This window comes from Solea senegalensis, linkage group LG12 (genome assembly GCF_019176455.1).
Source record: "Solea senegalensis isolate Sse05_10M linkage group LG12, IFAPA_SoseM_1, whole genome shotgun sequence".
Lineage (NCBI taxonomy): Eukaryota > Metazoa > Chordata > Actinopteri > Pleuronectiformes > Soleidae > Solea > Solea senegalensis.
In genome coordinates, this window is record NC_058032.1 from 7,399,537 (window position 1) to 7,413,210 (window position 13,674).

Sequence of the window (13,674 nt, forward strand, 5' to 3'; positions counted from 1 at the left end):
TGAACACATAGACTTGAAAAGATGTTTTACAAATGACCGTGGGATGACTGTGGGAACTTACACACCTTATCTGTACATACAAATGATGGTTTTAATAAGAAGGATTTTCATTTTTTTAATTATATATTACCAGTGGGCCACACGGCAGAGAAGTGTCTAGCACTGTTGTCTTGCAGCATATAGACCCAGGTCATATTCTCTCTGTGTGTATGGGGGGTTTCCTTCGGTTCTCCACAGTCCAAAAATGTGCAGAGGTTATTACTCTAAATTAATGGGCTGGTGACCTGTCCATTGTGTACACCACCTTTTGCCCTATGTCAGCTGCGATTGGCTCCAACAGGCTGTGACCCTCATGTGGAGGATAAAGTGGTAAAAAATATGTTAATAAATCAGCCGTTGATAGCAATTATGCTCCAAATGAGATCAATTCACCATTAAAGTGGCTCCTGTGGCAAATAATTTTAACATTTATTATCTAGTCTTGTTATGTGTTACTCATTATGTTATAAATGCTTCCTAATCAAAATGAACATAGATATCCACAATGTGTATCATTTCCAGTCTGAGTAACATTTATACACCTCTATATACACTGGAGAGGATTTCAGATAATGATATTTTTCCTAAACACAATTGTCATTTCACATATCGTTAGGTTGTAGATATCCAATATGACTATCCTCAATTCCATTTTAAGAACCTACAATCCTATTCTGACGAATCAAAATAAGGGATATTTATCTGTCAAACATTATGATGCTGATATATATGTAATATTAATTCAGGTAAATCAGCCCTTAGGTGTTAAAACGGCTTGTGGTGGGCACCAGTGTGTCTACCTTCCAGACTAAACTCAGGGTGTACGTCGGTACTTCCTCCGTTTCCGGAAGATCACAGACGTTTTCCTAAAAGAAAGAAAATGGAATCCTGAAATCGCACTTAGCTTAATAGTGAAGCGTTTTTCTGACAGTATTTCAAGAACGACTGGGTTGTACGATAGCATAGTGACTAACATCAGTGAAGAGGTAATGTATCTGTTATTTGTTGACAGATGTTTTTTCGATTGTCTTTCTTTGCACTAGGCAGCTACTTTTAGCTGTTTGTTGAGGCACTGGTTGGTTTTAACGTCATTGATTGACGTCGTTTGCTCAGTTAGCTTGCGGTAATGCTAACAGTAATATATTTTTAATGACGCCTTTGTGTTTAGTTTGTGAGTTTTTATGAGTGCTCAACAGCAACACGCGGCCCTTGTTTACCAGTGACATTTGCGCTTTAAGCGCGTATGCGTCATGTCAGTATAACTGAGGATTGTTTATCAAGAAGTTATTGGCTACGTTAGCACTAGCTATTAGCTTTCTCGTTGGTTGTGTATGTAGTTGGCCACTCGGCTATTTAACGTGATAGCTAACTTGCTCTACCCTAACGTACGCTCAACACAGATGCGATTGTTTGGTCCTTTGAGTAGGTCTGGCATAAATCGCATCACAACATACACTTTTGCGCTGGCTTTGGTTTTGTTTCATACGCCTCAAATACGCTGCTTTTTCATATCTAGAAGTGTGTGTTGTTAGTGTACGATGCTAATTGCTGGCTACGGGAAGCTAAGCTAGTTGATGCCATTTTGTTTTTATCTCGACTTTGACCAACATACTGCTTTCCCATGGGATTTTGAAACGGTTAAACCATCAAATAATTGACCGTTATTTACAGCTATTGAACAACAACATTCTCCAACATGTTACTGTGAAGTCGGTTACGGTAGAGGACGGTTGTTTATCTACAGCGGGTCGTCTCTCCGTTTTGTAACCAGGAGTCATGAAACCTGTTCACTAGCGACCGGCTCCATGTTTCCCTCAGACATGTAGTTTGTTGCATTGTGATCTGTGTTTTGACCCAAGTTTCTTCCTAATTTCAAATTCCCCTGCAGATCGACAATAACTGATTTGACATTGTAGTAATCATAGACAAGTGTGCAGTGTAAATATGTGAAGTTGTGTAATATGTAATATGATTTTCTTAATGATAATTGGTATTTAATAATTTTGCATGTTACCTATTTTATGTCAAAGAGGTTCTTACTAGGTAAACTTGTGAACATTAGACAAAGATTCAGCTAGTTGGACAAAAACGTCTGTTTATTCATCTAAACTGTTTTTCCCCTGCTGCAGCATTTGGGTCTTGCTGAAGTGTGGAGAACAGCCTTGGTCTCCTTCCCTTCTGAATCAATGGAAGGGTCTGACAGTATGGAGCAGGGTGGCAGTGGCCAATCAGAGTCACAGCGTAGAAGGCAGTTGGACCGCCTGGACAGGGAGGAGGCCTTCTACCAGTTTGTCAACAATCTCAGTGATGAGGACTATCGTCTCATGAGAGACAACAATCTCTTGGGAACCCCCGGTAATAAATCTCTAATATGATTTTACCAGTGATAAGTTTTGTGAAAGTTATTTGTCTGTGGCTGTGGAAAATATAGGGTTGGGGTGACATTTATATTATTTGAAGAAAATGGTTGTTAGTTTTAATATGAAATGAGCATGGCTGAGTATCAGTACTCAGTATGTTGCTGGAATCTCAAGAAAGTACTTGAAGAGTGCAAAGCTTTACCAAGGCCACTCGGTTCCCCACAATGTTGACACACTTCCCTATCTCACAAAGTTTACAATTACTTAAAACAATTGCGAATGGTATCTGTCTGGATCACCACCACCATGTTTGAAACATCTTAATTTGGCCTTAACCTAAGTCCCCAGAAAATGTAATCAAAATCATCTTTTAGTTTATGAGTTTTAGATTTTTACCTAACAAACCCCCAAACATGAAATGAAATGAAGTCAAGTTGCGTATGCTGCAAAGTTTCAATGTGCTCATCATTTGCTTGATTAATTGATTAGCTGTGTGGTCCAGAAAATGTTGTAAAATGTCGATCAGTATTTCAAAATGTTCTGACATTTTATATCATAAGTTATTAATCGTTGCAGCCCTAATCATGAATCATGAAGTCAACTGTTGGGGTTGTACCAAATAATATCAAAAGTTTTATTTTGCACTTTGTTTCTGGTGTGTGCACATTAGATGTCACCCAGTAGGGTTAATCTGTCACCCAGTAGGGTTAATCTGTAGGTTTCAGTTTTGACAAGCTGCTGGCATATCCTTGCAAACTTTTAGATTTAGTTGATGAACATGTGTTTTTTTGTGGCCTTTTTGTAAAAACGATGTCCTCTTTCATCTGCACACATTTCTACATGCTCAGTAGAATGAAAAGTATTATAAACTTTAACAGCCTACTGAAGAAGGCCAATCCCTTTCTGTCCCAGGACAGTGAGAGGGGGAATGTAAATTTGGAGCGTCCTTTAGTGGAGCACCCAGCAAGGAGAGGGCATTGAATGGACAGTGACATGCCCTGGTAAGTCTGGAGGTTTTCAGTATTGTGCTGTTGATGTATTTGAAGACAGATTTATGGGCCTTTTTTTATTGACATGTGTACTTTTTACTACAGACACACATTTTACATGACACTTCTACCTGCCAGATGTGTAGTTGTTACTTGTCAATCTACCAATGGTTAGTGCACTAAATAAGAAAATGTGTGTTGTTGTTGTTAAAACCATCACTCCCTGCCTGTTACCTGCAGTGTTTCTTTCTCAGCTAATGCTGGTGGTCAGACTCTTTATATCCATTGCGAAAGAAATGTATGCTTTTTTTTCTTTTCTTATTTTAATATCTGTGATTAATTTTTTTCAGGAGAGGTAACAGAGGATGAGTTGTTTAACAGACTTCAGCAAATCAAAGATGGTCCAGAACAGCAGAATAGCAATCCTAGTACAGAAACTGGAGAAGAGCCAGTTGGTAGGTTTGCCAATTCTTCTCTTTATTTCTGTAAAAATTCTATGACATTTTGATATGATTGTCACCTGTTTCTTCTGCTGAATTTCAGTGCAACCAGAAAACCCAGAGGATCCTGCTAATGGTGATAGTCTACTTGACTGGCTGAACACAGTAAGGCGCACAGGCAACACAACCAGAACTGGTCATCGTGGAAATCAATCATGGCGGGCTGTAAGCCAGACCAACCCAAACAGTGGTGATTTTCGCTTCAGCCTCGAAATCAGTGTTAACCGCAACCTGGCAGAACAACAGGCAGCCGCTGAAGGGGAGCAAGAGTCTCCAGAGGGTCAAGAGGTGGCTGCAAATGCTGAACCACAGGTTCCCATGGAGACAGAAGTGGTGGAAGAACCAGTGGTAGAGGAGTTGGCTGTCATAGTAGAAACTGAGCCTGAACTAGAAGAAGTTGTTTCACAAGAGATTTTAGAAGAATCTCCCAGCTCACCTGCTCCCGCGCCGATACAACCCCCGCTTTCTCCTTCTCCACGCAGAGGACAAAGGAGACCCCGAAGCCACAGTCCAGAACCACGCAGGACCAGAGCTCGTGCAGCCAGGAGCCGCTCCCCTCTCAGCTTGGATCAGCTAGATGGTCTTGGAAATGCTCGTCAGGCTCACACCTCACAAGGTTCTAACACTGCTACCACTTCTCCCCCTGTGCCTCAAATGGAGGGTAGTTCACGGACTCGACAACATGTTCTTACCAGGCAAAGCACAGCTGACAGTGATGTTCAGCCACCTAGGGCTAGTTCAGAATCTGTCCCAGAGGTCCATAACGTTGAACCTCAGGAAGGAGAAGGTGGTGGTGGAGAAGGCGGTGGCGAAGGCGGTGGAGAAGGCGGTGCAGCAGGACGGCGCCCCCCAACTATAATGTTTGATCTTCAGGTGCGCCGTGTACATCCAGGTGAATATTGGCAAAGAGACAGCATTGCCAGCCGCACACGCTCACGTTCTCAGAACTCAAACAACACATTTCTTTATGAGAGTGAACGAGGTGGTTTTCGTAGGACTTTTTCACGCTCTGAGCGAGCTGGTGTGAGGACCTATGTCAGCACCATTCGCATCCCTATCCGAAGAATTTCTGATGCAGGTTTGGGAGAGGCAACCTCAATTGCTCTCCAATCAATGATTAGACAGATTATGACTGGTTTTGGTGAACTTGGCTACCTCATGGATTCACACTCAGATTCTTCAGATTCAAATCGTGGAGCTAGCACACCTACAGATCTCGGTGAAACCCTAAACAACCCCGATGCTGCTGCTGCCGCTGTCGCCGCCGCCACTGCCGCTGCCGCTGCTGCTGCTGCTGCAGCACCTGCACCCGCTGCTGCTGCACCCACTGCTGCTGCACCCGTTGCTGCTGCACCTGCTGCACCTGCTGCTGCTGCACCCGTTGCTGATGTTGGTGGATCACCTGTGGCTGCTGGAGTAACAGCAAGGACAGTTGAGCCTGATGTGGTTGAGGCCCTCGCCACTGGACCACCTGCCTCTGGTGGCAGGGCTCGATCTCGACCACCAGTTAGCCTAGAGGAGCCCAGCTCACTGCCTTTCCTGCGGCTTGCCCACTTCTTTCTTCTAAATGATGATGACGATGATCAGCCCCAAGGGCTCACTAAAGAGCAGATTGACAACCTCTCCATGCGCAACTTTGGCGAGAACGATGCCTTGAAAACCTGCAGTGTCTGCATAACTGAGTATGCAGAAGGTAACAAGCTACGTAAGCTTCCCTGTTCTCATGAGTACCATGTGCACTGCATTGATCGTTGGCTGTCTGAAAACTCCACCTGCCCCATCTGCCGCAGAGCTGTACTGGTCTCAGCCAATCGAGAAAGTGTGGTGTAGATGTGTACAGACTGTGGGCCTTTTGTCTCAGCTTAAATAATCTTATATCCCGAGTCCATGAGATGCTTTTGAGGAAAAGTGTCTCCACTGTTGAAATGTATTTCTTTCATACCATTTGTGAGTTTGATCATAATGCATTTGCAGGTTGGATATGAGGTGCTCCATACAGTGATGTCAGGACATATTCTTTCTCTAGTAAGACTCTTATTAATGCAGTCCAAAGTTATACACAAGCATTGCATGCTGTTTGAATCAACATTTAGTGACCAAGCAGTTTTTTTGCACTGTACCTAATCATGTGCACAAGCAGATCTGTACTGAGTAAAGAATCCCCGGTTATAAATTCTGCACACCTGCAGGTAGTTCAGGCACTTCAATTTCTTTTGTATTGGCTCCCAACTGGCACCTTTTATATACCATAAGTTGAGTATTGGTACAATATGTAGTTTCACCAGTTCAAAGTATTAGCTGTAAATAAGCTTGTAAAAATAATTTTGAATCATACTTTGTATCATCAAATTGGTTTTGGATTGTAAATTATCTCATGAATATTAGGTTAGTGTTGGTCTCAATCAATCTGTCATGGCATCGAAATTTGTTGTTTAACAAGTTGGTGGCATTGGTGTACACAGCAGAATTATTTAGAGATTGTGATGTCCAATGAATGTTAATTGGTTTGCCATTTACAATGTGACTTGTACTTCTTCATTTGGTTACCTGAAAAGAACAAAGCATTTTGGAGGGGGCGTATATTATAATCTGAAAATTCCCAGTCCATACTGAATTATAAAAAAACAGAACGTATAATGTACTATAATAAAGGGAAAGACAAATTCAGCTAGGTTACTTTTGGATAGCACACCTTTAATTTGGAATCTCAACAACTTTGATTAATTAAACAAATGAGCCATATTCATCACAAAATTGATGGTTGTCTTAATATTGGTCGTAGATATTGGATTTGATATCAAGTTGTTGGCATGTGAATAATCCCAATGGCAAAATTATACTTGCAGGCATGATGACTCATCAGACATTTAAACGTTTGCTTTATTTCCACCACTTTTTCCGCCAAGAAGTTTCTTTTTCTTTTTTTTATTGCATGTGGATTTTTACAATAAGTTTGTGCTGACATCCATTAGCTACCTGTCTGTGTCTTAATTTTGCCACCTTCAGAAAAGCTTGGCTTCATTTAACAACTGATTTTCTCTTAAGGTAATTTAGTAAAAGGACCAGAAATTGACTTTAACTGCAATGTCAACTCGACTTCAATTAACAGGTGATGATTTTTCACCGTTTGGATGTTGAAGATTACCAAGTCTGGAAAAAAAATATATTTAATTTCCCCAGTATCCTTGTAAGGTTCCAAGTCAGGATGGTTTACTGTGCTTTCCCTCATGTCAGTGTGCAATACCTGAGAAAATGAAAGTAGCAATTTTTAAACCATGATATAAACACATGCTATTCTTTAAAACTTGTTAATGGATAAAATCTTAATTGAGGACTTATTATATTTTAAAATGTGTTGAAGTTCATTTAATTTTCTGTAGAATTTGTATAGATTTTAATAGCACTGTTGCTGAACAGAAACACTGGCGGAAGGAAGAAGAAGTGCATCACAGTTAATGCCACCCCGTCATGTTTCTTGTTTCACTGTTTGATGTCTATACCACGATGAATGCAAGACGTTGTCATTCTTGAAATCCATAAACATGTAAATGAAATGTATGTTCCCTCTTAGGCCACACTTTAGATCTGGCCTTGTTCTGTGACCTACCCAGTGCAGTATGTTAACTGGGTGTTAAACGAAACTAACCTCTGAATTAAAGTTGTTATGCTACAAACCTTCCACCATGTATTCTGTACACAAGCCGTGATGCTTTATCCAGATGCAAATATTATTAGTTACTATGTTTACCTCTCATAGCAAATGAAATAGTGTACATATCCTTATATGACTGATATTGTCTGTGCCTGATTGTTTTTTGGCTTTTTTTTTATTTATTTTTTTTAAATGCTGCTGTTTAATGCACTATTTATTTATTTATTTATTTTTTAACATGATCCTAAAATAATGAAACATAACAATGGCATGTGGTGTTCCTTTCTCTCCAGTATAATTGTACTCCACTGTTACTAAAATACACATTGTACCCATTGTAGTAAGAACACCTGCTCAACAAAACATCAACTTTAATATACTACTTAACTACTTAATATTCTCACAACAGGATCTTACTGCAGAAACAAAGCAATGTTTTCCTGGAGCAAGGCATCAATGTGTTTTCATTGTGAGCCCGTCATACCTATACTGAGGAGGGCCCTCCGTGACTCCAAATTCTCAACAGTGGCCTTCAATGTCTACATTACATCTACAGGACACACCTGGAAAGGTAGTTTATACTTTAATTTTGGATTTTGCTGTTCATATGATAATAGAAGCTCTAATAATGTTTCAATGACACATTGTCAAATCACCATCACAAACCAAGACAGGCACTGAGACATGCAGGGGACAGATGGTGATGGTGGTGGTATTTCTGCATCTCTGCTAACTTATATGACCTGAACGGAACCATTGTGTGATCAGTTACACCTGTGCTTCTCCTTGCCAAAAACAGGTCAAAATGGCTGCTAAGAGCCATTTTCATTGGATCACATTATATTGACCATACCTACGAAGTCGCTTATATGTACCTGAGCAAGTGTTCAAGGATTGATGCTGCAGGTATGTGGATTTTTGAAAACTAATTTACAAGACAATGGAAGTTAATAAAAAAGCATAATCAACAGTTACAGACCCTCAAGGAGCGACTTTTTTTTTTACTATAACATAACAAACTGCAGTCATTGTTCTCCCTCTTATTTATTTTTTTAAATCAACAATAACAAGGTATTTACTTAAACACAAAGTTCATAATTGTTCAGTCCATCGTTGAGAAGACTTAATTTTTGTCACATTTGGTCATTGTCAAAGTCCAGATTCTGTGCTTTAACACATTTCAAGATTCAGACTGATGGCAAATGACATTAGATTATAAGGACAATATATCCAAACAAGTGCGGTATAACTCTACAGTACTCTACTTTTGTTGTATTTGATAGTATTTGACTGCATTTTATAGGGATGGGAATCTCCATAGACACCACAATAGGTGTGATATTATCACAATATTTAACACATCTTGTGATATTATCACAATATTTAACACATCTTGTGATGTTATCACAATATTGCATATTGCGATATATTCGCGCTACACTCTCTAGTGAGAGTGAACACTTGGCACCATCTAGTGGACTGAAACGTCAACTGTTTTTTTTTTTAAAGTATACTGTAGTATTTTATAGTATTTGACTCTTTTTTTATAAGTTGTACACATCTTAAGGCTTTCTTTGTTGGATGTTTTATTATTATTCTTAATGAGGTGATTAGGCCTACCATTTGTTTTAAAACTGCTGACTCAAGAAACCTGCACAAAAATTCCTACAACTGTCACTGTGCACATGGTAATACATCTTGCTGTATAAAATGTTTTTGAATTCTTTTAGTTTTTTTTGGTTCAGTTTTTGCATCATATATGTGTCACATCAAACAAACTGAACTGGACATTGGTTTTGATTTTGCAGATAACTGAGTCACATGCAGTGGAACACGGAAGTGTGTGTGTGTGTGTGTGTGTCAGTTCACTGTGGTCGACTATGGCGCTCCGCACCGTCGTTAACCGTCTGTCACATTTTCAGAGACACTCTTTCAAGGTAGCTTTTATCATTATCTGCTCATTTGCCGCTGTGATATTTCATGTTTTACTGTGTGTTTCCTCTGGTGAGCGAGTTCGCCAGCGCTGTTACAGTTAAAAGTCCAGACTTTCGTGTGCAGAAAATCAAAGTGGCTGAATTTACATCAGTAACAACTCATATTATTTGGAATAAAACATCCGCTACATCAGTTAAAAACATTTAACGTTTTGTTATTCGCCATAACTAGCTACAGTAAAGACCTTTCAGGCAAAGGATTACTGTGTGCACTACACAAGTGCACCACACAGCGGCGCTGCTGGTGCAGAAACCAACTGTGAAGACGACGATAACATTTTTTCATTAAGTTTGATTGAAAGTGACAAAACACAAATAATGAACTCTTTACTTTTGGATAGGTTATTAAAGAAAAACAATAGAATAACAAAAATATAGTTGTTACAACTATATTGTATTTTAGATATTGATTAATTATTTAAATTATATCATATGACTGAATGATTAAATGATATAGAACTGAACTCCGATTCTTCTACCTATTCATCTATCCATCTGTGTACATCTGGGACCCTTTCCTCGCTATTGTGTTATCTTAGAAAACGTGTTGTTTCTGGAGACTACAGGAGTAATGAATGATGTGTTATGTTTGAATTATCTGACCATTATCATATACTGTACTGTATCAGCATGTGTCTGTGTCTCCATCAGCAGTTGATTATGCACTTACAGACATAATACATACCTGGACATTTTTGTATTATGGAAACTAATGTATGTCACTATTGTGTTGTGGGTGTATTCGTGTGAAGAGAATATGAAACCTACATGGATACATTATTCAATATGTAGCAAGACTCCTGGGATCTATTTCTATTTGATTCCTTAAAGTGCTTTGTTCTTCCTTTGTGGAACATAATCCTGTAATGCTGAGTTTTTGTTGCTGGATTCCTTCCCTTGTCTTTGTTTGTCTTCGTTTTCACATTTATAAATACAGTATATACAGGTACTGTATGTGTTCATTGTATTCTCTGCTGGGAATTATTCTCTTAATCAGCTTCCTAAATGTACTTATTTCACCTCTCTTAGATTGTCACCATTCAAACACCAGGAGCTGTCAAATTCAAAACAACTTGTCCCATAGAATTGAGTCACCTGGACCATTTGGTTCTCACAGTGAAAAGTGTCCCAGACACCATCACATTCTACACCTCAGTCCTTGGCATGGAGGTCATCACGTTCAAGGTATTATTATTATTATAATAAATAATAATAATTATTGTTATTGTTGTTGTTAGTACTATTATTATTATTTTTTAGTAGTGGTATGGGTGATATATTATTTCTTTTTAACTAAATAAATGCTAATGTCTTAGTAATTATTTACTCTTATGTTGATTAATGACTGATGCATGAATTTCAAAACGCCTAGAAATTAAGTCATTATTTAATTAGTAAATTAATGGCTCCAGTACAAAATCAGGATGCTCACCTACTGTGCTTCGCTTCTTCATCAAGAGCAGATTCCACATTATTATTGTACAATAGAAGCAAAGGTTAAATAAACTGCCATTAAGTGTCATAATGATTTATTAGCACCAGAGCCGGTTCAAGGCATAAGCAAGTAGTTGCTGGTGTGTGAAAAAAATATATATTCAGATATCTAAATAGTGTTGAGTGTAAATGGTTTGGTTTTATTTGGAATGATTGCTAATTGAATGGACATTTGCACATCTGTTCTAAAATTAAACTGGTTTAACACTTAGTTCTTGTCTAGGCCACTTTTGTGATTTTACTGCCCTCTAAGGTTAAAAAAAATAACACAACTATAATCAATGCAATTTTCAGTGTGACACTGGTAATAGTCGAGCACCAAGCAGCTACTCTGAGGTGGTGGGAGGGGGCCCCCAAACCAAATTCATCTCAGGGCCCCATAAAGGCTAGGGTTGGCTGTGAATGGCACCATAATATCAACATAAAAATGCATTATTTACACAGAGATTTAAAAAAGAAAAAAAAGAACAGAAGATATACTTACCTGTGCTTCTGGTGCGAGATAAAATCCACTAGATGGCAATCTTTGATCAAAAGTCACTCATGTATGAGGAAACTTGGGCATTTCAACACTTCTCACACACATCATCTCTGCATTTTCAAGGGAACCCGTAAGGCTCTGTGTTTTGGCCAACAGAAGATTAACCTTCACCAGCTAGGTCAGGAGTTTGAACCCAAAGCCAAGCATCCGACCTCAGGCTCTGCAGACCTGTGTCTTATCACCAGCACCCCTCTGGGGACAGTTGCTGCACATCTGAAGGTACTTCATGAACCATTATAGACTTGATTATCAGTCTTAATCCTGTTAGGTGACAACAGTTAAACTACTTTGACGTCTCTCTGATTATGTGCGTTACTTTTCTTTGAGGATTAAGATGCCGCTGCTGTGCTCAGTGTCACATTCTGCTTCCTCTCTGCAGGACTGTGGAGTCAAGATAGAAGAAGGTCCTGTGGAGAGGAGCGGGGCTGCCGGTCCCATCACGTCTCTGTACTTCAGGGATCCAGACCACAATCTCATTGAAGTGTCAAAGTATAACCAGTCAACATCAGATGGGTCATCTTGAGAACCCTTTGATCATGTTAGTGAACATGAGGAAAGTTATTTGGGCCCTGTAAATCACTGCACTTAAGACAACACATGCTTAGACTGAGACTGAGGTAAATAAAAATCATTTGGCTTTGCAGAAACACTGCTCATGACTGTGACTATGTATGTACAATGAGAGATTATGTTATGGGTATAATTTCTCATTGTATGGGTAGTACAATGAGAGATTATACCCATAACATGTTGGACAACAGTGTGCTCTATCTGTAGTCCAAAGACAGGTAACATAAAACTTTAACACGGGACAGCACACAAATAAAATGGACACATTATAATACAAGTAGTCAAATATACTGTATTGTTGTGTTAATGCAGTGTAAATGTTTTCTCAACAATGAGTATGATATTCACTTTCCCATATAACAATTTTCTGAATGCAGTTATGTAATGCACTGAAGAGCAAGACACACTTTTCCTCTGATGCTCCAGAAATGACTTGGTTATAGATAGCCAGAGGAAGGAAAACAATTGTCCATTTCCCAGCTGTAAACCAAACCTGTCGTTTGTCTCAGCCTTAGACGTATACAAAGGTTATCTTGCCTGCAGACATTTGAGATTGTGCTATTATAAGGTTGTGGGTGTACTGCTGTAGTGCTTCCTTTTGCCTTTATGGAATATAAACCTATGACTGAGTAATTGTTGTTGCTGAAGGTGTGGTGTTTTTTTGTCTTGGGTGACACCTTTACATTTATATATTTCCTTATTGTAAACGCATCACTGCAGGAAACATTCATTCCTGGTAATGCTTTACCAGCATGGGTGGTTTCCTTATTGCTCAGGTATGTTTCTATTCAATAGCAACTCATTTATCCATGTTAGCCTCAAATAGTATCATTAACTGAAACAGTGTTTGCTGATGTGTGCTGATATGGAAACGGATACAGTTGAGCAGTAATACAACACTAATGTCCAGTAGGCCATAAAATTTAATCCGTTGTAGTTGTAGTGGTGTACTGGTGAGTACTGTGTCCTATGTAGCAAATAGAACCGGCCAATCAAGGGCCTTTCTATGTGGTTTGGATGTTTCTCCCCGTGTGTACGTGGGTTTTCTGCAAGTCCAAAAACATGTGGGTGTCAACTGGACACACTAAATTGACCGTAGGTGTTAACGTGAGAGTGAACGGTTGTTTGTCTCTGTATGTTTGCCCTGCGATGGACTGGTGTCCTGTCCATGGTGTATCTCATCTTTCACCCAATGTCAGCTGGGATTGGCGCCAGATATGTAGCTCTTGTAATGATTAGGCTCATTTTGGGGTCATATTTATTTAGATATGTTTAATAGAGCCCAAATATTACTGTAAATGCTGCAGTTATGCTGCATGCTGCATCTGAGAAGTAACGCAAACCCTATGTGCACAAACATTGTCATTTTGGTTAAAATCCAAATGTCATGATGTCATTCACATACAGTATATATGGCACGTATATGACACATGGTTGGCTACACGGAGTAAGATGTCTCTAATTTTACTAGTTGCAAGTACAAATGCATTACTACAATAAAGATTTTCTGACTTGATAGAGAAGACACCCGTGGC

The 13,674-nt window shown here is 39.2% G+C and overlaps 2 protein-coding genes across 2 annotated transcripts; both read left to right on the forward strand.

Annotated features, from left to right (window-relative positions):
* Positions 1–889: 889 nt before the first annotated feature.
* rlim (ring finger protein, LIM domain interacting) lies at positions 890–7,562 on the forward strand. Its single transcript, XM_044040106.1, has 4 exons — positions 890–1,025; positions 2,169–2,394; positions 3,739–3,843; positions 3,932–7,562. The coding sequence occupies exons 2-4, from the start codon at positions 2,226–2,228 to the stop codon at positions 5,716–5,718; spliced, it is 2,061 nt and encodes a 686-aa protein (XP_043896041.1). The 5' UTR covers positions 890–1,025; positions 2,169–2,225; the 3' UTR covers positions 5,719–7,562.
* A 1,803-nt stretch (positions 7,563–9,365) lies between these two features.
* On the forward strand, positions 9,366–12,772 carry glod5 (glyoxalase domain containing 5). Its single transcript, XM_044040108.1, has 4 exons — positions 9,366–9,477; positions 10,564–10,719; positions 11,633–11,788; positions 11,949–12,772. The coding sequence occupies exons 1-4, from the start codon at positions 9,421–9,423 to the stop codon at positions 12,090–12,092; spliced, it is 513 nt and encodes a 170-aa protein (XP_043896043.1). The 5' UTR covers positions 9,366–9,420; the 3' UTR covers positions 12,093–12,772.
* Positions 12,773–13,674: the final 902 nt, after the last annotated feature.